At 46.3% G+C, this 25,064-nt stretch overlaps 1 protein-coding gene across 1 annotated transcript; it reads right to left on the minus strand.

The window, feature by feature from the left end:
* Positions 1–402: 402 nt before the first annotated feature.
* LOC149328836 (fructose-2,6-bisphosphatase TIGAR-like) lies at positions 403–23,827 on the minus strand. Its single transcript, XM_089559799.1, has 7 exons — positions 23,728–23,827; positions 22,942–23,052; positions 22,167–22,204; positions 17,340–17,458; positions 15,686–15,760; positions 10,130–10,240; positions 403–2,267 (listed from the first exon to the last, which is right to left on the minus strand). Exons 2-7 carry the CDS (start codon positions 22,965–22,967, stop codon positions 1,533–1,535), a joined length of 1,104 nt encoding a protein of 367 aa, XP_089415925.1. The 5' UTR covers positions 22,968–23,052; positions 23,728–23,827; the 3' UTR covers positions 403–1,532.
* Positions 23,828–25,064: the final 1,237 nt, after the last annotated feature.

The raw sequence follows: 25,064 nt of genomic DNA on the forward strand, positions 1-25,064 counted from the left end.
AGCTGCGGGAGCTATGGCGTGACCATGACTGATCGGCAACGAAATTTGCAAAGATGTTTGACGGCTAAAACTGTATGTGACCGGTCAGTCCCTGGGCAAGGCTCATGCTCAATGGCTGGCACTATAACGTATTCGTATTGTCGTATAATAAGGGAGTAATTACTCATTGACGTCTACCCGAGCGCATCTATACGGCTACAAAGGAAAGTTATACAGCTTTCTCAGAAACTTCGTAGTTAAAGAAAAATTCGTCCTGGTCCGAGGTTCGAACCCTGAACCTGGGGTTCGAACCCGGACCAGGTAGAGCGACTCCTCCGGTGAAGCGGTGGTCCCGGGTTCGAACCCCAGACCAGGACGAATTTTTCTTTAACTAGGAAGTTTCTGAGAAAGCTGCATAGCTTTCCTTTGTAGCCGTATGGCTGTGCTCGGGTGGATGTCAATGAGTAATTACTCCCTTATTACAAATCTACTCCACCTTGGGGGATTCCCCTAAACATTTGACCAATTGCCGTATACCGTAAGAATTACTGCAAATGTGGCCACCCAATGTTCACTGCACACAAGGACTGTACAGATTGAAGCAATATAAAAGGGAACAAGTAGGCACAAAGATGCAGGTTGACTAAGCAGTTATAGCTGCTCTATACCAATATGCCAGCTATTCACGCTGAGGTGCTGTTTCAAAGAGCAGTGCAGTTTTTGAAACTGTTGCACTTTTCAAAAATGGAGGCACAGCCCGAGACAAGAAATCACCCCAAATCGGCACGTGCTCGTATTGCACCTTTCACACCGATTCCACCTGTATGCAAATTCAGGCAGTGCTCAACACGAGTAATAGTAATAGAAGTGACATGTTTAAATAACATGCACTACTTAAAATTCCCTGATCCCTTGCTTTAAGCTAGCTCTAGCTCCGATTTTCAGAACAGGCCCTCTTATTTTGGCTTCATCCGCACACAAATGTAGGTAGTGGCTAACCGGAGTAAACATGGTAGTGGTAATGTATCTACTGGGGAAAAAACCACGCTGAGACGAGGGACAAAGAAAGAAGAAGACAACAGGACCGGCGCTGACTGTCAACTAAAAGTTTATTAGAAACAACACGCAATATATACTCCATCAACAACCAAGAGCGCATGGCAACACCAAAAGCCATAGTGATACATCAATCACCTGAACCAAGATAGTTCCGTTCACAGTCATGAACTGTTACAGAGGAGGTGCTCACGCACGATGGAGTATATATTGCGTGTTGTTTCTAATAAACTTTCAGTTGATAGTCAGCGCCGGTCCTGTTGTCTTATTCTTTCTTTGTCCCTCGTCTCAGGGCTGTTTTTTTCCCAGCAGAATGTACCCACTAGCTCAACTCTCCGTTTTACGGAGGCGTTTTACGGAGGAGTAATGTATCTACGTACTTTAAATTCGATGATGCCCGTTTAGTTCATGCCAGCTCCAGCTCCCACAGTGTTGCACCATCACAGCGAGACAGACCACCGGGCTTCGCAACAGTCCCACTTCCCATCTCCCCACAACTAGAGCGCAGTCGCGTCCGCTGACAGGCCCGCGGGCTGTGGCTCTCGCCGTCGGGGCGTTGAAGAGTCGCGTCGAACTTCCGCCCCACCCCCGCTTTGACCAAGGAAGGGACACGCGCTGCCGCCCATCAGGTGCTGCCGGTCATGGATCAGGTGGCAGACCACGCGGGGCCGGTCGCGCGGTCCCGACACGGTGAACTTGGAGATGCCCGCGTTGGGGCTGATGCGGAGCGCCTGGCAGCGGCCGCCCGGCACACAGCAGCCCAGGTCTTCGACCAGGTGCCGCACCATCTCGCGGAGGAGGGCTCCGTGGCTCACCACCAGGACACTGGCGAGCAACGCCCCTCCGCCACTTCCCGCCACGTCGCCGTCGTCGGACGAGCTGCACGCGGACAGCTTGCGGGGCGGGTCCGGGGGCCACTGTTCCACGAGCGGCGAGAGGGAGACGTTGGGCGCCGGATCGGCGGCGACGCTGCCGTCGTCCGCGCTCACCGCCGCCACGGAGGCGCCGGAGCTGAGCGCGGCACGGATGAAGTCGTCGGCGAACGTGGGCGTCGTCGTTGCTGACGCCGGAGAATTGTGGGAAGGCAGGAAGGCGGGAGGCGAGCTGCTCAGCGGGGGTTGGTCTTCGCGCTTGCGCTTGCTGGGGCTCAGGTTCTCCAGGTCCTCGGTAGGGGGCGCTCCGCGCAGCAGCTGGCAGAGGTCGTCGAAGAAGGCGACTGCTCGTTGCCGGACCTGCGCGGCAAACACACGTCAGGAGGTAAAGAAAGCATTCAGGCAGACCCTGTAAGCGAAGTAATCTCAACAGTAAGAGTGTGCAACAATTCAGAGACAGCACGGAAAAAGGAGCGGCTTGCATCCACTCAACCCATGAGAGGCAGTGCTCTGTGTGACCCTGTGGCTTGACGTTGGAAGATTTAAGGTTGACATCATGCCACGAAAGAAATGTAACGATCAATTACTTTGGCACCCATATGCATACCACACTACACATTTGCCAAGTGTGGTCATCACTTTATAGCAACCGTCTCTTGCGGTTACTTTGACAGCTCCACATATGCCGGTGCCATCGCCCGAGCTTTCGCCCTCTCCTCGCATAGCAGCGCGGTTTTCTGCGGTTGTCATATCTATATCACCAACCGAGCAAGAAACAAGCCGATTACTTTGCTATGGGCCTAGAAACAGTGTAGCAGCTCAATGATAAAAGGTCTGTTTCAATGGTGAAATACACTGCACAGAGGCAACTGAGGCGAGCCGAGGCACGGATACGTGCAGATACAAAATGGATGATGGCTACTGGCAAAAGGTGGGAATCAGAACTGGGAAAGCCATACATGGATGTGGGAGAAAAAGGCAGCAGCGCTGTTAAAAAAAGTGCCAGCGACCATAGAGGGGTTTTGACATGCGGGATAACACGCGTTTACACCGTATAAACGCGTGTAAAGGCAGCACTTTTTTTTCCAGATACGAGGGCCACTTTTTAGGGTGCAGGGTGCGACCCATACACACAATGCAAAAAAAGTAAGAAGACACCAATCAGGGAATGAGCGGCATCTATTCTATATTCAATCTTCACTCGCAGAGTCTTTGGACTCCGAGCTGGTGCTGTGCTCTTGGTGCATGTTCAACCCGCAAAAAGTCGCGCAGCGTGTCCGTTGTCAACGCGTAGTAGTTGTTCCGCACTTCCATCACATTGCTACTGTGTACTAGACATAGCAGAGCAGCTTTTCTTCCTGTTCGGGAAACTCGCATGACTCGCTCGCAAAGCGCGCTTTTTGCAGTTTGTGTTCCTCGCTGCATCCTTTTGGTTGCACCATCATCGGAAACACTTCTCGCCCGTGTCAAATTTCCTGCCCACCGCACGCCTGCCGTGTTAGAGAGCAAAATCCCAGCCATGTAGCTGATCTTAGAAAAAAAATTTTTGTTAATGAAGTCACAATAATGCAATCTTCAAGAAACATGTATTTTTGCATGCTGATTCCAGATATATAATTTAATTTTATGTAAAAGAAGTCCTTGTGGCCTTTTATAAGAAGTGATGAATTTTTGCCAAGGGCTTTCAACAAAAGCTGCTGCAGGAAACTTGCTAGGATACATGCCATTGGCTTGTCTTGACATCAAACTATGCAATAAGGGCAAAATTATTATAGAAATTGAATTACAGGGTTTTGAATTTGCCAGTTCACAAACGGGAAGCAAATGATGATTTCAAAATCCTATAACTCACCTTCTATAACAGGCAGGATGATAATTTTACCCTTATTGCACAGCTTGATGTCAAGAGAAACCAATGGCATGAAATCTAACAAGTTCCCTGCAGTAGAATTTCTTCCAAACTCTTGGCAAAAGTTACCCAATGGATTGCATAAGTGCACAAGGACTTGTACATAAAATTTAATGAAGTATTTGGAATCGGCGCTCAAAAATGCATGTTCCCTGAGGATTTCACAGTTGTGACTACATTAATAAAAATTTATTTCTGAGACCCTCTTCGCCCCTTATGAGGCTTGCCCATCGTGGTAAAATTGCAACGCTCGATGGCAGCACCCGAAAGTCACAACAACGGTGAACCAACATGCTAATACGCTACCGAAATTCCCAACTGTACAGTAAATGGCATCCGGAAGTCTTTAGTCCTAGATGTACGCACTGCAATAACATAGCAGATCTAGTCCACATGGTCTGGCCCTACCCTTCCTATAATGACCCGAACAGAAAGTAGAATCCTGGGAGACCTTATTACTCAACTAGAAAGCAGAAGAGCAACGCAAAGTCATCGGTCTCATCCTGACCGGTGCTGAGTCCCAAGGGATTCCAGCCGACGGTTAGGAGAATGAATGGGGGTTTAGGCTAAACCCTTCTCTTCTCCGTCATTTTTGATGGGTGCAAATAAAAGTTAAAAATTAGGGGTGTGCGAATATTCGAAATTTTCGAACATAATTCGAAATTTTCGAATATAATTCGAATATTACATTTTTGCTATTCGTATTCGATTCGAAATCTAAGTATTCGTATTGTTTCGATTATTCGATCTCATGCGAATATTCGTATTTAGCCGAATATTTTATTGCGAGCACCGGCGTACATTTCGGTGCGCAAGTCCAATCGACATAGACATAACAACATGGGGGCGTCCAGAGCCATGCGTGATGTTGGACCATGCCGTAGCTGACTGTGCTTGTGAGCTTCTTTGTGGCTATACCTGCAAAGCTGGTATAGTCAAAGCTGTGCACAAAGTACCTTGCAATACCTGCCACTTCAGTGCCAAGTGAGAGGGCATTTTCTGTCTCTGGAGAAGTCGTTTCAGCTAGAAGGGAACGACTCCTGCCTGACCATGTGGTTTTCCTTCGCGACAACCTTTAATGTTCATCCCAGTAACACGCTTTTGCGCTTATGGCATGCTAGATTCAATCAGTGCTGAGTACTAGCCATTTTCTGTGAAAATTCCACTCTTCTAAGAATAATGTTCTAGACTTTGATACTTTCGGTGCAGCCACACACACCTTTTGTGTTCATTTACTTATTGATAGTTGAACTGTGAGGTTCTTGGATGCTCAAATAAATGTTTTGCAGTGGTTAAATGCGTCTTTCCTTGATTATTCGACATTCGATTCGATATTCGGAACTACCGTAAAATTCCGAACAAGCGCCCCCACCCATGCAAGGGCCCCCCCTAAAATCACTGTCAATTTCACATTTCCGCGCCGTTCCGGGAAAGCGCCCCCTCCCCCGGCCGTTATCACGCACCGCACCCAAGCAACACTGGTCTACCCCGTCCAGTCCAAGAATCCAGTCCAATCCAATCCTGCTTTTCAAGCCATTCGCATGCTCGTTCCCATCCATGCTCGTTCCCATGTGTCGTTCGCACCCGCGAACGACACATGGGACCCACATGGGGCCCAAACGTCGATGACGTGCGCCGCTTACTGGTACTGGACCAGGCGCCCATCCATAAAACAGAAGCTGCCAAGAGTGCTTTCGAGGAGCGCGATACCGATGTGCTCTATGTGCCTGCGGGGTGCACTAGCATCTTGGAGCCAGCTGACGTTTATTGGAACAAGCCTTTCAAGTCCACCCTACGACGTTTGTGGGAAGAATATATGCGCGAAGAAGAGAGGACGCCCAAAGGAAACCTGAAGAAGCCGTCGCGCCAGCATGTTCTTGATTTTGTTGCCGAGGCATGGGCTGCTGTACCTGAGGAGACTGTGGCACGCTCCTTCAAGGGATGCGGAATTACTAACGCACTCGATGGCTCGGAGGACGGCGACCTGCATGGCCGATTGGCAGACGTTGGAGCCGTGGCACCAGAAGACCGGGGTGCGCTTCGAGCGGAATGTTATGAACTTTTTTTTGCGACTGACTCGGAGGATTCTTTTGATGGTTTCGAGAGTAACTGACCTAGCAATCTTTCGCTCAATAAAGTTCATGTTGCTGGAGCTAAATAAAATTTTAAACCCATGTGCACTGCGTTTTTTTTTCCTGGCGGAAAAATGTCGCCGCCATCTTGAATTTCGGCGCTGTTCCGGGATAGTGCCCCCCCCCTACTTTGCCAGTGATTTCGACTTGCTGGTGAGGGGGCGCTTGCTCGGAATTTTACGGTAAGTATTCGTATTCGATTCATATTCGAAAAATTTGATATTCGCACACCCCTATTAAAAATAAAAGTTATTTCTCTCTCTCTCTCCTGTGCCTTTGACAACAAAAAGCTGGAGCTGGCGATACTGATGCCAATATGGATAGTAGGATCTCATGGCGGAGGAAGATGATGATGATGACACGCGGCCTCCAGCGCCATCCGTGGGTGGCACTTGGAAGCTCCTGTGCGCGTGCGTGGCGTGATCAAGTGCAACATTGCTAGCAGCCGGAGCTGATCGCCAAGGCCACGGCGCGTGCATTTCGAAGGGTATTGGCACATGGGTTGTTGAAGGTTTGGGTGCGGCCTAACATGGATCTTTTTATTGCGAAAGCAATACTACTTGCACTTTCACGCCATTGCGTGCCGCGGCCGGTGGCCACCATCGCGCCCCGGCGGTGACCACCATTGACCTTCATTTGACCTTGATTGCATTACATTGGACTGGATTAGATTTGATTAGATTACATTGGATTGGGTTAAGTGAAATGAATTGGATTCGAATGGATTGGAGTGGATTGCATTGGAGTGCAGTGGATTGAATTGGATTGGAATGAATTGGAATGGATTGGAGTGCATTGGATTGGTTTGGACTGGATTGCATTGGATTGGAATGAATTGGATTGCTTTGGATTGGAATGCATTGGTTTGGATTGCATTGTATAACCGATGCATCACCACAAGTCTAACCACAAGCACCACCACCAGCTACACTACCAGCTGAACCATGGCGTAGGCACGGATATTGCTTTCGTAATTACCGGGCTTAACCAAGCTAAGCCACAGATTTTTTTTTTCAATATTTCCTCCAGGAAAACAGGGCGCGGCCCTTACATGCATTTATAAGGTATGTGGCTGGCAGGGCAAATCGCTCCGACTTCATCCCACCTAAAAAATAGTGCACACTCAGTGAGAATTACAGCCAGAGGGACCTCACAGATTCGATTGTGATTCCCAATGCTGGCTCTTCATTCTATATCGTTTTTTTGCCCAAACACTCACTGAGGCCTCGAGAAGAAGGAATGATGCGTTGCGGAGTAATATGATTTTCTGGGCGCACTATTTCTGCAGTCTCCACAACACTGCATGTATGGAATGGAGTATATCATTGATTGCTTTGTTTCAGGTGAAGTCAGGGCCCTTCATATTGCAAATATGGCGCATTTTTATGCCAACTAGAGAACGCAGAAAATAAAGTTTTTCAAAACAGCGAGCTACAATTTGTAGCCTGTCCTCTGCCGGTTTCTTGCAGGTGCATTGCATCACAGGTACTGCTATAAATTTTTTTTTTCCCATTTCTACGTGGCACCTTTGAAAAAGAGAATGATTTCACAATTCCTGGGGTGTTAATTTTGACAGTTTGCAAGAAATGGTGTACATGCACATATAAGAGTGGCCATTTGTATGTTCCGTTGGAAAACTAATGAACCTCTCCGACCTAAATATACTTTTTCGGTGAAAAAATATTTATTTTTGAATCAAATTGTTACATGGTGCACAGAAATGTTAAATGGTGGGGCTGATGTTTTCCATGTGCAGGAACTTTGTGCATGTGGGACCCTGGTCTTGAAAAAAAAATTTTTATTAATGAAGTCGCAGTTATAAAATTTTCAGATCCCATGTATTTTTGTGCGCTGATTCTAGATATGTCATTTAATTTTCTGTAAAACAATTCCTTGAGCACTTGTGCAATTTTTATGCAAGTATTTTGGGAAAAGTTTTGCAGAAAATTTGCTACAGGAAACTCGCTGAAATGCATGCCAGTGGGTTCTCTTGACACCAAGGAATGCAATAAGGGTAAATTATCATCCTGACTATTATAGAACTTCAGTTATAGAATTTTGAAGTTGTCGCTTCAGAAATGAGAAGAAAAGTGTGTATTCCTGTTTCTGAAGTGGCAGCTTCAGTACCCTATAACTCAAGTTCTATGATAGGCAGGAAGACAATTTTACCCTTATTGCATTCCTTGGTGTCAAGAGAACCCAATGGCATACATTTCAGCGAGTTTCCTGCAGCAAATTTTCTTCAAAACTGTTCCCAAAATACTTGCATAAAAATTGCACAAGTGCTCAAGGAATTGTTATACACGAAATTAAATGACATGTCTAAAATCAGCACACAAAAATACATGTGGCCTGAAAATTTCATTACGATATCTAGATTAATAAAATTTTCTTTTCAAGACTCCTCCCTTAAGAGCACGCAGTGTTCGCGGATGTCCTCTGCTGCAGCAACTGGAATAATCGTCAACAGTCCGCAGAACTGTCTCTGCCAAGTCCTTTCATCCTGAATATGCAAAGAGGCAGTAGCAGTGTGTGTGGAAAGCATACAGCTCCACGGATACGGCCAGCAGAAGAATATGGTGGCACTCTTCAAAGCAAGAAGCGAGTACCCGCAACAAAATGATGCACTGTGGTCGTGAATTAGCTATTGCGACACCGGCAATATCCAATGTTTCGATGACTGGTAAACTCCTCACATAATATGCAAGTTACCAGAGAGTGTACACAGTAACATATAGCCGGTTCCGATGTTGGTTTTTTTGGCTGTAACTGCTAGATCTTCACGAAGGCCAATGCTGATGGCACGCGTGCTTTCCTACTTTCACCTTTTCGTTCTAGGCAAGCAGCGAAGTTCCCACAGCAGTGGGTTCACTTATGCGTATGAACTCAGTCGACTTAGTTCGTTCGCCACTTTCCAACAGCAGTACAGTGATTGAATGCCAGGCTCACGAAAGTGATCGCCACCTGTATACACGATGTGACGTACAGCACCATTTAGAGTCATGTGAAGCTTCAGAATGCGCACCATATTACTGGCCCCTTCCATCATCACACTGACAATTAGCAGTTGAAGCGATTTTTTTCGGGGGCGAAATCTGATTTTTTCGGACTACCTGATATTTTTCAGACATTTTTGCTGTCTCCCTTGGACCCCCCAGAGTCCAAAAAGTTGGTATGTGAATATACAGTGTTTTCAGGGACAGTAGTGTTTTAAGGCGAATGCCTTTAATGGCTCATACTGTCGTCCGTTAGCAAAGCGTGTCACACGCGTTTAACTCAGGAACTAAAAAAGATAGAAGAAAACCAATGGTTGCTTCATATAGAGGAGGCCAAAATGAACTCAGAAGCAAAGTTTGATGACAGTAGATTAATTATTTAATTAATTATAGGCAAAAATGTAGAAATTGCATCGAAATAGCGCGGATGTTGATATAGGCACGGAAAAGGTGCGACATCACATCCATTGGAAGTCGTCATGGCATAGTGAAAATTATCACAGAATGGTTAGGGAAACGTCAGATCTGTGTCCAATTAGATGGAAAAATGTGTAATTAAGCGCAATTAACATATAAGATCCCGGAAGATGAATAATTTGGGTATTTTTATATAGCCACGGGAACGGTGTGACGTAACATCCACCGGAAGTCGTCAAGGCATTGTGAAAATTGTCACAGAATGGTCAGAAAAACGTCGAATTTGTGTCAAATTAGGCGAACAAATGTGTAATTAAGCGTAATTAACACTTAAGATCCCAGAAAGATGCACAATTTGGGTATCGATATAGCCACGGGAACGGTGTGACGTCGCATCCACCGGAAGTCGTCACAGCATAGTGAAAATTGTCAGAATGGTTGGAAAAACGTCAAATTTGTGTCAAATTAGATAGAAAAATGTGTATTTCCGCATAATGAACACTTAAGATCCCCGGAAGATGTACAATTTGGGTATCGATACAGCCACGGGAACGGTGCGACGTCGCATCCGCCGGAAGTTGTCACGGCATAGTGTCCTTGGCTTTCGCCTCTCAACACTTTAGTTGCCAAAGTGTCCTCTGTCCTCGCAATTCTTTTTGTCATCAGAATGTAGAAATCTATCAACACAGGCTTGATTTGCTCTCGGTGTCCCCCCATAACCAGACCAGAATGTGGGGGTGGAGTGGGAGTGGAGTGGGGGACTCTCACCTGGGCTAGTGTCTCGGCGCCCGGCGGGGTGTACGAGCCCACCGACTGATTGGCCTTGTTGGAGGCCTCCTTCAGGTAGCAGAAGCTGCGGCCTTCCACTGAGCCAAATTTCTGCACACAAAAACGTCACAACGTTGGGTCAGTGCTCCACCTGGCCCATTTTTTCCATTCGCCCAGTAATAAATCTATTCAATATCGAGTTCTCAGAAAGACAACAGGTCCTGGGAAAAAAAAAAAAATGCAGCGAAATCATGTGAGTCACAAATGCAGGGCAAAAGAGCTATTACTGGGGCTAGTTGGAAATACATTTTTGAAGGTATTGGTGAGCGCTACCGAAATACGGAAAAGGGACGAACACGCAGGATGAAGCGCTTTCTAACAACTGTTTTATCTCTGAAGAAACTTGAGTATATACACATACTGACGTCATATCATACACAGAAGAGGGAGGAGTGCACAACGCTGACAAGAATGAAGGAAATGGAAAAAACAAAAAACAAGAAAACCATCAACACGTGCGCTTACAACAGCCGAAGATTACTATTCTTGAGGTAGGTTAATTCAGTTCCCCCTAACATCACTGAAGGCAAGCAATAAGCAATGCAGCAGCTCGACTTCAGTGATGTTAGGGGGAACTGAATTAACCTACCTCAAGAATAGTGATCTTCGGCTGTTGTAAGCGCACATGTCGATCGTTTTCCCGTTTCTTTTTTCCTGTTTTTCCTTTTTCTTCATTCTCATCAGCGCCATGCGCTCCTCCCTCTTCTGTGTATATGACGTCAATATGTGTGTATAGTCATGTTTCTTCAGAGATTAAACAGTTGTTAGAAAGCGCTTCGTCATGTGTGTTCGTCCCTTTTCCGTATTTTGATAGTGCTCACCAATACCTCCAAAAGTGCAGGACCTTTCCTTTGTCGAATTGGCAGCAAGGTGCCAAAAGCCATGCCACCAATGTGGCACAGCCTCAAATTTACTGACAGGCATTTGTCATCATCGCCAGTGCAACAACATCTATTACAGGACAAATGCCTTTCCCATAAGCCCTGTCCTATGCCAGCTGTGCCAACAAATTTTGTAATCTAATCTCCTCCACACAATCTGCCATACTTGCCTTCTCTTGGAATACCCTCCATTCCCCTTAAAAACTATCGGTCATATTGCCTTTGTAGTACGTTATTTACTCACATAATGATCACACTTTTTAAAAAAAAAATTGACGCAAATTTAGGGGTGCGATCATTATGCGGAGTAAATTTTTTACAACAAACTTTTGAGCACCGAAAACACAAACAAGTTGCAGGCAGACAACCCTTGTCACACAGGCGTGCTACACACGGTTACGCCGCTAAACGCAGTTATCGCGAACCGAGCTCGGCGATCTCAGCTTACGTCGTTAACAGATAACGTAGAGTGCGAAAAGCACACGAGCTGGCCCGCTTCAAGAACGCAATTTCTTTGCACTGAATCGTGTTTCAAGAGCAACGCATCAAAATAGGCAGTGTGTGTAGTGCTGTGCGGCAGCGCTTTTATGCAGCCTTCGATCTCGTCCAAAGGCGCAGCAACAGCAACATCCCGGGGCGCTCAAGCTACGCATTTTATCGCCGTTAAGCCGAAAAATGTCCGGTCCCTGCCGCATCGTTGATGTACTTAGGTGACACATTCGCAACGCTCAGAGCACCGGATTCCGCGCACTTACCGCAATGGTGCCGCCCACGAGCGTGGCAGATGATGGCGTTTTGTACTCCCTAGTCTTCGCTAGGCCTAACTTGTTTCATATCAAAGCCACAGTGGACAGCACTTTTGAACTGACCAATGCTATAATGAATGTTCTACTTATGGTGTTGCCTTACTGACAACCTAATTGTTTCATATTAAAAGAGATATATATGATCGATTTCAGCGATGCCTTAGCAGCGGAGCTGGAGTGCAAGCAGAACGAGTCACTCGCGCCGCAACGGTGGAGTAAAGTTGTGCCGGTGGTGTTGGTCCGGAGGTTTCCAGCAATTGGATGCACCACTTGAAGGGCTTCTCGATGAAGTGACTTCCAGGCGAATCGATTCAGGGAGAAACGAAGAACTTTTATACAGGCTATTTACAGATGGGTACAAGATTCAGTACGGCCAAACTATCGCGGCCGGCCTAGCCGACCGCCTGCACAGAGGCGAGGGACACCACGTCCCAACAGTCGAACGGCGCGCCTTGCACCAGCTCCCAACGGCCGCTACCTCCGCGCTCGGCCCGACCAAGCGCCTGACAGCTACGAGTAGCTAGAGCCAAAAGCCCTCAGGCACGGGTCTCTTCACGAGTTCACACCGATCTACCCGGGCCCCTTTCCATACGCAAAAATAAACTGTGCTACAGCTTCCCGTCTGACATCAGTTTTAACGAATAGGAAAGCTAAGAACTGATGTCAGGGTCTTTTCCCTCACCCCGAAATTCCTCCCTAAGTGGTTGCGCAATCCTCCGCCAAGTGGACCGGATGCGCGCCAGATGTCTGGGGCTAACGGACACTTTCGGTTCCTAACCGTGCTGGCCAGTACACAGCAAGTCGCTTAACGCGACGAAACCCAGACCTCTCTCGCTTGTTTATGGCCGGCGGCTTCTCCCCCCCCCCGGGAGGCAGGATTCCGGGAAGTCGGGGAGTCGGGGGACAGGGGCCCAAGGTCGATGCCGGCAGAGAGCCCCGCCGTCTGGAGTGGCAAGGATAAACGCAAGGACGAACGGGGAGACCCACCGAAGAGCATGGGCGTTTGAACTGCTCCTCCCCTTCAAACGGCACGCACTAAAACAAAACAAAACAAAACGGGACGCGCAGCCTAGGCCACTGCCCTCTCGCGGAATGTTCGTAACACATGTACAAAAAGAGGTGGCAGCGTGCCGAACCCTACAGGCGGCAGCTGTTACGAGGCGGCGAATGTAAGACTAGCTTGTATCGCAGTTATTACTCCTGCCAGCAACTCGGTACAGGCCAGCAATCCTCAAGGAGGATTCATTTATGACGTTCCCGTATCCCAGGGCTTATTATTTACGAGAACAAGAAAGTTTAGCCGGATCAACACGTCACTTCGTTTGTTGCACCGCAACCCAGAACAGTGGCGAGGCTTGCAACAGTGAACCGTGATTTGATATAACCACAGTTAAGTTTGGTATCCGCCCATGTGACTGCAGGTCCGCCAACAGGCGGCTGCCGCTGCAATGCTGACAGAGCAAGATGGTCATCTGCACATGCCATCTGTCAGACAGACAGCAAGTACGGTCATCGCCGGCTAGACTCGACATCGTTGACAAATTGCAGCGGCAAGTTCGGGTTGCAATCATCACGTGGGGAATAAAAAATATTGAATTTTGCCAACAAAATTTTGGGGTACCATCATTATGAGAGTAAATACGGTACATGCCCTGCCCGGACCGGTTTCTTCTCTATTTCGACTAGGATGTCCTTAATTCGCGTTTGTTCACTCATAAATTATGCTCTCTTCCTGTATCTTAAAGTTACATCTAATTTTTTTTTTTTGCCATGACTCATTGCGCTGTGCTGATAATTGAACTTCAAGCCTTTCCATTAACCTTAGGTCTTGCGTCACAAACAGGTTAGACGGTCTTACAAACTGCTCATAAGTGTTTTGTGTGTGCCCTCCAGCGTCTGCTCTTTACCTTCACTCCGTCCTGCCTTGTTCCCATGTATTGTCCCTTTACCTCCACCCTTCCACTTGTGCATCCCTGCCTTTCCACTGTCTGCAGTCACTCTGTTTTGCGTGAAAATTGCAACTCTTTACATGATAACAAAGTTCACATCACGATCCCATACTCTGCCACCCTTGGTGAATGTTTGCAAAATTTCAAGCATCTTGTTTCTCCGAGCAACAAAACAAACTCAACTGCAACCCCTCCTCAGTCAAAATACACCTGAAGTAGATGCCCACCGTTTTTGGTCACAGAAAAAAAGCCCAGCCAAGTGCAAGAAAGAGCACAACATGTCCTTGCAGTCAGTCCCGTGACTGTGAGAAAAGGCTCAGCACCAACAAGCGAGCACTCCACATATCAGATGTGTTTCTTGCACAGCTGTCAGCAGCTCATGTTTTGTGCCACGAATCTTTCCTTCGAAGAAGTTGCAAAGTTAAATCCTGCTATAGTGAAGTCAAGAGGCTGCTCAATTTGTTTCATTACAGCTACTGCGCCATCATATCCATTAGGACTTCAATCACGGAACGCTTCGAAAAGAAATGTGTTTTCCTTGGCCCACCTGTTACATCAAAGGAAATCATTGTGCTAACAGCAAGATGCAAGTCATTAGAATGGTGGGAATCGAGTATCATGGAATTCCGCAGGCTAAACACAAATGTACGTCGGATCTCCGCTTTTTCGACACTGGCAAAAACAACTGCACAGCCCTGCTGGAGTGATACCTTTATTTCTGGCCAGTTCTCACAGCTTCGACATCATTTCAATCAAACACCTGCTAACGAACTTCAGCCCTGGTCCTGCCGTGTTAGGTTTGTGGTGTATAAGCAGCATTATGCTTCAGACACACAATTAAAAACATCTCTCTGTTGTGCTGAAGGACAAGAACTTTTTAAAAAGTTTAAGGTTGCCTGATCATTTCCATCTTTTAGGAACTTAATGACTCGCAACAGATCAACAACTGCATTTTCTTCAAATAGCGAGCTGGGTTGGGAACGAACGTGTTCATCATGAAGTACAGTGAAATGTTTTTATCATTCTTTCTCTAGATGTGTAGACAAAAACAAAATGCGGTTTATTGCGATCATGTCTCCGCGGAGTTCATGGAGAGGCTTCCCTTGTTGCATGAGCATAAAAAGGTATGTACGGCATTTGTAACCAATATGAAGGCAGCATAAAATCAGTTCAATAAAATGTTTTTGGGGCTTGTCTGACTTCTACTCATCCAGGATTGTCTCTGCCAGGTGCAGTTTGTGTAGAGTTCAGGCATGTGACCAATGAACTGGTTAGTTCTGAGAGAATTATCCAACGAGCACCGAGCCGTAGCTATCATACACCTTCCTGCAATAGCATAGGTGCCTTGTAGTTTTCTGCACATAGACATATTAAGGCAAAAGCCTTTAATGCCTCATCGTTGTCGACAGAAGGTTGTCAGCAGAGGTGTCCCGCTTTTCGATTGGTCGAAATGGTGGTGACATCAGAGTGCACGGAGTAGAAGTAATGTGGTCACCCACAGATGCCTGACGCCCCCTTTCAGAGCAGACAACAACTAATAAAATAGTTGTCGTCCACTCCGACAGGGGGCGTAAGGCGTCCGTGGGTGACCTCATTACATGCCTCATTACTGCGAACCAAACTCATCGAAGCAGAGAGAGAGTCATGCTAAAGAAGCACTCAAAATGTGTAGTTGTAATGTGTAGTCAAAGTGCGTTGTCAAATGAAGCACTAGTACAGCACAAACAGTCTCGCAGTCAATGCCAAACAGTGCGCCAGGAAAGGCTTTTGCCTTGCAGCACTTTAGAGAGCCGAAGTGCCCCCTGAATTTTTTTAGACACCCCCTGTGAGTGCTAATCTCTCACAACAGAGCTCTCTCACCCGTTCGCGGAGCCGCTGGTCTTCAACAATGGGACCGGGCGTCACCTGGTTCTTCTCCAAGATCGACAGGGCTGTCTGGAGACGGAGACAAAAAAAATGTGCGCGCAGTGGGTGAATATAGACACTGCTTAGGGCTACAGAATATCGCCAACACTTCGCATGCACTGCTCTAGGTCAATGACTGGCTCCTAATAGACCACACTTTCACTTAAAGGCTCCACAGCAGGGAACAAAATTAAGTACAGATGCATCAATGCAGAACTTTCCAACCAAACACAAACACTAAGAGAAAAAAGTATCTGGGTTAAAATATTGAATACATTATCTTCTCTAAAGAGCTCCATACACTGAATCAACTGAATTTGTGCTTTATAGGGGTTTAACGTCCCGAAGCAACTCAGGCTATGGGGGACGCCGTAGTGGAGGGCTCCGGAAATTTCGACCACCTGGGGTTCTCTAACGTGCACTGACATCGCACAGCACACGGGCCTCTAGAATTTCGCCTCCATCGAAATTCGTCTGCCGCTGCCGGGACCAAACCAGCGACTTTCGGGTCAGCAGCCGAGCGCCATAACCACTGAGCCACGGTGGTGGCTCGATTGAATATGTAGCATACAAAACATCTGACGACACTTCTAGTTGGAAGTGAATGTTCACTTGGTTATGAAGCATGCAGAAAACCATTAGTAACAATTTTTGCCATAACCATAGCAGCTGCATAATAGTAGAACCACATACAACTGGCAAAAGAAATGGAAAGTTCAATTACGTGTGGAAGCAACAGGAAATCGCTTTTACCATGCCTTAAAAAAGATGTAAAGGGGAGATACAACTCTAAGGGCCAAACATTGTTCTGGTGATGAAAGTACATTTGGCTTTGTTAACCGTGTAATGCCCAGGAAACAAAAAGAGCGGATAAAAGTTAAAAACTTCAGTATTTCGCCATCAGTAGTCCCTAATTGCACAAAGGTAGAAAGCTAATAAATTTATAGCAAAAAATACAATCAGTAAGGCAAATAAATTTACACAACTATGATAACATCCGAGTGTACAAAAATTGATAAAAATGCACACAAATGCTTAGTCACATACAATAAATCTGTACAAAAATTGAAAAACTGTTTCACCAGCTGCCTAGTGCAGCGGTAGAGCCCCAAATTTCAGGCTGCTTCGCCGCTAGGGTTAGCTATTGCAATTAGGTGAGACTCCAGCCGGCCGTTGGTCTCTCTGCTGGCACTTTGGCCATGAATTTTGAAAAAATATGTTAGAAAAAGCCGCTTCCTCACTAATATATATCTCGAGATATATATCCTGCCTAATATATACCAGGATATATATGCCGAGATATATATTAGTGAACAAATGGCTGAGATATATATCCTAAGATATATATTGGGATATATATCCCGAGATATACATTGGAATATATATCCCGAGATATATATCGGGATATATATCCCAAGCTATACATTGGGATATATATCGGGATATATATATCTTGAGAAGCAAAAAAAAACTACACAAACTTTTGCTACTTGCGCTGTACGGAATATAACCGGCATATTACGGGGTTAGACACCACTTCACAACCGTCATCTCTGCTACCTGCACGGTGCCTTTCTCTGCTTGGTTCTGGCGAATGCGATGGACGCACCTGTTTGGCACGTGACAGGTCGCTGCTGTAGACGTGGGTGAACTTCTGCTGCTGCAGGTGCTTCCCGAGGAGCTCCGCCTGCTCCAGGCCGATGCTCGACAGGGGCACATCCAGCTGACCTGAGGGGGAAAGCGATGCGCAAGGAAGGCACAAATGGGGGTTTGTTGCTGGAAATCGACTGAGCAAGCATGCAAGAGCAAGCCTCGTGCAGCTCAATTTATACGTTTATTTACTGACACTGTAAGCCTTCCTCAGCCTTATATACAGGAGTAGGTCAAATCACATGCGCAAACAAAACAGCACGGACAAGGGACGAATGATAGAAGAGGAGTGAAATAGCGATAACAATCTCATAATACTCAAATCGCATCACTTTCACCACATGCCATCCGCCCCCCCCTCTCCCCAAAAGAAAGCCCAAAAATTCCTCCAAACACATCAACATTCAGAGAACTAGGAACTTCACTTGGAAAGGCATTCCACATTTCAACTGCCTTTGGCAAAGCATTGGCTTTACCACACCTTACACCAGGGTTCCTAATACTGGGCTCTGCAGAACTCTTGTTACTGGCAGTTAGGCAAATAGTTAGAAATGTTTTTTTTGGGGTGGGGGGATATGGGGCCCATGGTAACAGAGTAGAGCAAGTATGGGGTGGTGCTGGGCAGTACATGCCTGAAAGGAACACTGCCAAGAGAACCAGGGGTGTACGGGAGGTAATAATTTCAAGGAAAGTCCCCCCCTCACATGCTTTCTTTTCATTACACAGCCAGTCACTGTTAACACATTGAGTGTGGCAGCGATTTTCGGAGGCCTAATCCCAGTGCGTTGTGACCCACTGGTGGGCCACCAATGATGTCAACTTATGGAAGCTGGAAACAGATGGCAATAGTGAATTCGCGTGCGTAATTATACAGGGTCCTTGAAAAATCTGAACTGTCCCGCAGCTTCACTGCGCGACTCGGTATTCATTCCACACAGCAGGAATACACAATGTGACCCACCGGTGACCCAGGAAGCAATGAATGCATTAACTGAACCTGGCAGTTCTTTTGAGGAGCCGTGCTCATTTGTACATGTATGTCCGGTAGGAAGGGACAGAACCAATGACATAAAGGGGTCCCCAGCAACTATAAAAAGAATTTGCGTCCCCCAAGGCTTTTCAAATGTGAAAAGACTCGGAACCCTAGCAAGGACCGAAAATAAAGAGAACTCGGCCACACACAACTACAAACTACTGTTAAAACAACAAAATCTAAATGGCTCAGCGTCATACAAAGAAGCCCAACTCAGCACACTTTTAGGGCTCATCTCTAGTTAACAAACCAAGAGCGTTTGTTGCATCTCTCCCTTCATTGCTGTCTTTGCAGCTCTCTATTTGTTTCACCCTTATGGTGCACCAACTAGCCATGACTGCTGTAACCGCTGCCAACGCACCTAATAATGCACGATCCTTGCTCTCTTAATGACATTGACTGGCTGATCTAAAAGACTACAGCAAAGTCATTTGCACCACATGCAGTTACCTTCGTGGGGGACACTGCTTTTCACACCAGCGTGTCTTTGACATTACCGGCTGCAAAACTTCCCATAGCGTCCACACACCAAAAAACAGCGGTCCGAGGTAACCAAAATTCGGATGTTTACAGATAGCTGTGCTGTTTGCGGTTAGAAATGTTAGCGATGCTCAAGTTGCAAACTTCGAGATTGTTGATTAACGCACAACCACCTAGCAACAAAATCAGTGAAACAGGTGCATTAATAGTTTAGTTTATGGGGGTATCGCGTCCCGAGGCAACTCAGGCTATGAGGGACGCCGTAGCGCAGGGCTCCGGAAATTTCGACCACCTGGGGTCCTTTAACGTGCACTGACATCGCACCGCAGACGGGCCTCTAGAGTTTTAGCCTCCAACTGGATCATCATATAGGACCTACTAATCCATCTTAATCCACCCTATAAACCACCTTAATTCATTTTCTGGGTGGGCCCAATTCCAAAACTTTGGGGGTGGACCAACTTCGGAATTATGGGGGTCCTCGGAATTGCCGGTGCCCCATGATTGGTCCACTAGTGGTCACATGGTACTCATGACGTCATGACCCGCTCGACCAATTGGGAAATATCGTGACAGAGAAGCCGGAAATGGTTTGTGCGACAACAACCTAAATGCGACCGTGTTCATAAATGCATCTTTCAGTGCTGAACATCACTATAGCCAGAAAACGCCATCATATCAATTTTTAATCACAACAAAAATTGGATGAAGTCGTCTTCAGCAAAAGGTGGCCGCAGTTTTTTGCTTAATTCCTCGTCGTATTTTTGCAGGTGTGCCGAGATCTAAACTAGTACCCTCATATCACTGTAAAACTGGAGAAGCAAGCCGGACAAAAAAAAGTGAGTCATTCAGGCGTTAACAGATGCTAACCAGCCAGTCATACATTCCAGAACAATGAAACCACCTATCAAGTTAGATGACGCAACAAAACAGCTGCACAATGGCAACGTAGCTGACAACTTCACGACTGTACGGCTAGTTAGGAAAGCTAACCACTTGTCACATCTATACATAGGTCAACTCAGGAATACTATTCAACGCACAAAGACGAGCGTGCCGGCATTCAATACAGGGCAACTAGGCGCTTTTTCGAGGCCCACGGGGACAGTGAGGATGACTCCGCCCAACTACTGTCGTCAGTAAAAGTTGATTCTCTGGCTGGTTCTGGCTTTTTTCACGTCAGTCCAGACTCTTTCATCATCAAGAAAATTGAATTTAAAATGCTTCTCGCCGGTTAATCCAAATTTGTGACATCCTTGCTGAAAAGGACGGGTAGCCACCATTTTGAAGCGTTTGGCGGTGAAGTTTAACCTCAGGGATCCGACCCCAAAATCGCTGTCGATGCACACAGAAGTTACTTGCAAAACCGTTCGGTGATGGCCACACCTGTATCTCCATCTTTGGTCTTTTTAAGCTGTATTTACAGCTGCATTTACAGTGAGACAGGTCTCTTTGTCATTAGAATGCACCACCCTATCGATGCAGGCCTGATTCTGTCCTTGAGGAATTCACTGTAATTACCACCCTATCATTATCATTTCCAGCAAATTTGGCCATCTTGCGCAGCTTCATTTGTGAGCAAATAGTAAAAAAACTAGCCACTTTTGTCACCTCAGTTTCAGATGGTTTCTGTGGACAACATTGCATCTGTGACTTCACCAATGTCTCTTGAACGTTGATATCTACTTCTTGGTTGTTGTAGAAATGTTTTAAAGCTAGTGCCTGCTTACTTCAGCCACTTCACAAATGGAGTTGTCGTTGCATTGCTTTTTTTTAGCCATTCAAAGCTCACTTGAGAGTTTTCTGAGAAATAACTGTGACTGCCTCTTGCAACACAACTGAGTTTAGGTTTCGTTTCGCAGTTTCAGAAATGTTTTACCAGATATATTGAAAATTGGCGTGTTGTACTGAACAGAGGGAACTGTTAGCAATATAAGAATTGCAAAATGTAAACGATCTGTTTCGGGTTTCCCCTCTTTCGGAATCAGCTACGTAACTCAATTAAAACATGCCCCTAATTAATAATTTTCAGGAAAAACATCAAAACTCAATCATTACTTATTCTTTCTTCGAGTACCGTGTAACTGTCACTGCTATATTTGTATTTATAAACCGTGCTGTACATATTTCCAACACATGTACCTGTTTCCTGTCATTACTCAAGTTAAACAACCCCAGGCACTTGTAGCCCTTCATTATCCCATCCCTCACAGTGTGAGTCACTTAGGGATGTTAAACCTTGAGTCACTTTGAGACATTAAACCCTAGACCAAACCTATTATTTTTCAGACTGCACTATTTATGCTCATTTATACTAATAACTTACCATGAAATTTGGCAGATTTTTTCGACGTACTTCCATCACTGGTTTCCCGATTCATTACATATAACCACCCCCCCCTCCCCCCCCTTTTTAGCCCTCAGTCCGCCGCTTAGGGACTCTATGATGTATTAAAAGATATCAACACATTCAGCAACTTCAAAAAAAAAAACAGGCCTGAAGCCAGTCACTCCAACCTAAACCATTCTAAACCTATAAACCCAGATGTTTAGAGTAGTTCAGAGTGGTTTAGCAAACTGTTCCGCTGAAAACCTGATACAAATAACTGCATAGTTCACATCACAATACGCTAACTACAAGGTCAGTCATGGAGTCTAGGACACTACAACTGCATGTCAAAGCAATGCACAGCAGCAACGCAATGCACAAAGACAACATACATGAAAAAGTTTTGCACTTCTGAGTACCACAGCACCTCGTCAACATACACTTGCGAGCACAAGTTATGGATGATCCCTGGTACTCGTGTTAAGCACATTAAAAGACAAAGCGGGCTGAATGCACTGCTTGAACCCAAGAAAGCATGGCAAATCGGTCTGTTGCTAAGCGCAAGAAAGGCTAACAAGTAAATTTTAACACGCACAGACTCTGCCAGCTATGGAAAGATGCCTTTTAGTGTGGCTGGCTAGAAGAGACTCGCCCAAGATGCCAACTTGCTAACCAAAAAATCACGAAATGTCATCATCCACAGCACCAGTAGCACTTATTCCTTAGAGGAAAAACATTTCATATTTCTGATCGACACCAGTTAATCATGGCTGGTCATATTCACACATTCGTTCTTTCTCAAAGGTGTGAATATGACTTCAGCGAGTCACCAAAGCTCAGGATTCAGTCAAAGCGATAGACCAACCAACACAAGATAAAACTTTGCAATAAAGAAGGTAGGTTGTTGAGGGGAATAACATCAGCACGTATCGCGCAGGCCTCACCTTGAATAACGTTGTCTTTGTTGTGCAGGGTCTCTCCACTGAAAGGAATGCAGAAAAAAAAAAATACGACGTGAGAAATGCGATCAGCGAAGCACTGTACCACCGCAGAAAAGGCGCTCAGACGCGAGCAACCCGGCGCCGGTGTGTTTTTGTTTCTTATTCGCCGCATCCCGGCACAATCGGACTGCGCCAGCGGCTAGCAACTGTTCCGAGCCTGTGGATTTCGCTGCCTCCATAACTCCAATGCGCGCATCATTCACGGTCTTGCATAAACACACCGGCTAAAAGCATCTCTGCATCGATGATTTGGGTCAGGCGCGAAGCTATATAAATACACCGTCGGTCGCGAACGAGTTGAGAAAGTTGACGGCCAATACCCGGCGACGAAGCACCCGACAAGGCAAGCGTCTTTTTATTTTTGTTTTTGCAAAAACAAAAAAGAGCTTCTCAACAACAACCGGCGACAGTAGAGTGAGTTGAAAGCGCATCTAGATATCTCCAGTCTCTCTAAAAAAGAAACGCCGCGCGATAGCGCTGTAAGGCTTCGCCTTTTCGGGACCGCATTCACGGCAAAACGCCGGGCCGCTTTTGCCAGCACAAACAAACATTGGCCGCACGGCCGAGAGACTAAACGTTCGGCGCCCGCTCACTGGCGATCCCTTATTTTCATGCTCCCCGTAGGTCTACGGCGGGCCTCTACGGCGTTTACTCAAGTGCCTATGTGGCGGACTGGAAAGACGTGCAAGGGTTTTTGAACAACGTGCGGTGTACTTACTGGCGGACCAACGTGAGTGCAAACATAACCCCCGCTTCTAGGGCAGTATCGAGGGCGGCGAAAACCTAAGGCACGCTCCCGCGGTGGCAGTTGTCGCTCACGATTCGCGCATATTAGACAGTTTTAGCAGAGCGTAATTGCGCCTCCGCTCCGCTCACGGTTCCCGCTCACCCTAACCGGAGCGTTGGCCATAAAATTTCTTTTTAGCTGAGCGGGAACGAGGCGAACTGCACAAAGAGCCTCTGGTGTTGAAATGTGAAACTAGGCAACAGGAAAAAAAGAATAGCTTCATTTTCCGTCGCAGTATAAATACATATTTTTGCACGTAAACATTTTATAAGATGTAGATAAGATGTAAGGTGAAATGCATATGTTGTTTTTGAGCAGTCGTTTTTTATTTCTGTTATCGAGCACAGTTGCGAGCCAACGCCAGGTCAGAAAGTAGTCGTGATGAGGCGAGCCTCGTGTTCGTGTGCGAAACCTTTTTCTAGGTTTGCGGTTGCATACGCCAATGCTTTTCGCGGAGGCCGAGGCACATTCGCTGTCAGCTGCAGAACAGGCGGCTGCCTTGTTGAACGCTGCCGACTCCGCGCGCGCGAGACCAGAATGCCTTGCGTGAGCCTCGCTCGTCGCGCCGTTCCGCGCTCCGCTGGGACTGCGCGCGAGCGGAACGGAAGTGCCGGTCCGCTCACGCGCTCCCGTCTGACGGTTCGGCGCATGCGCAGTAGCGCTCCCGCTAGCCGGCTTACCGGAGCGGAGGCGCAAATACGCTCTGCTAAAACTGTCTATTACAAACTCGTACTACACACTTTCGCGAAAACACGCACTCACTCGCTCGCACACATACACACGCACGCTCTCCTCTCTCTGGTTTTGCGGGGCTGGCTGGCTCAACAGGATGGTGATGATGATGACCGCAACCACGAGATTCAGTGTTGCGGGAGGGTTACCAGCGCCGCCCTACCGAGCGCTCTCTCGATTCGCTTCAAATCGAGGCAAGACGTGAGTGCGGTGTTTAAAACATGTTTAAAATGAGAGCGGTCAGGATTTTTGTTTACATCTTTTTGAACCAAAACAGGACCTCAGTTTCCACTTTGCCCGCGCATAAATTTCACGGCGTGAAAGCTGATAGCCAGAGCCGCAAAGGAGGGGAATAGGGTAAATTAGTGTGGTAGGAAACGTAGGAGGGTAAATTTTTTTTTTAAAGGATAACGTGGCCGCAGCTGCAGCAAAGCAGGAAAATGGTAGGAACAACTTTTACAGTAAATTACACTATACTCTACTTAGTTCACTTATTATTGTCCTACGCACTTACAGTGTCCATGTTCCAGCCTGTTTTCTTCTTTAAGAAGATGCGTTATGCATTAGAATACATGGATCACGGCGTGGTATTAACTTGTGACCTCTAAATAGTTTACGTTTGAATAAATAAATTTTTTCTCGATGCTGTTTCGGTTTCATCAACTGAACAATAATTGTGACCGGTTATGACGAATAGATGATCGTTAAGTTACGTGATGCATAAAAACATTTATAATTACTAATACGTTGTACTTATTCACTATAACACTGAAACCAACTTGTTCCAACAGCATGGATGACAACAAACGGCATGGAGTTCTTTCCTTCCTCCATGACAAACGACTTATTGTGTCACGTGATCTAAAGACTACACGTCACAGCCATCGTTCGCTTGATGAAATCGAAACCGTAATATCATTCAAAAGAATTTAAATTTTAGTTTATTTAGAGGTTGTAGGGGGATACCATGTTGTGATCCGCGTATTCTAATGCAAAAAAAAAACATAATCAGAAAGAAGATACCACGCCAGTAAAGTTAGATGTCTAAAGTCCTTTCAGCGGGCTCTACTAGGCTGATGATGATAATAGCTGGGACAGGATGCGGATCGCGGCCACTAATTACTGATCCAGTTATATGTACTCAGCTACAGTGAACTAGAATTCTAGTTCACTGCAACTCAGCTATGTGTACGCTGAACGTTGGCTCGACGTCGGTCGCAGGTTCACCTGCCGATAAAGTCGGTCGACCATCGGTAGTCGGCATTTTCTCCTTGGGTTCACTGCTATATTACATTACAGGCGGTGGACAAAGAAGACCTAGA

The sequence above is a fragment of the Amblyomma mixtum genome, chromosome 9, assembly GCF_055824585.1.
Source record: "Amblyomma mixtum isolate Tamu chromosome 9, ASM5582458v1, whole genome shotgun sequence".
NCBI classification, from domain to species: Eukaryota; Metazoa; Arthropoda; class Arachnida; order Ixodida; family Ixodidae; genus Amblyomma; species Amblyomma mixtum.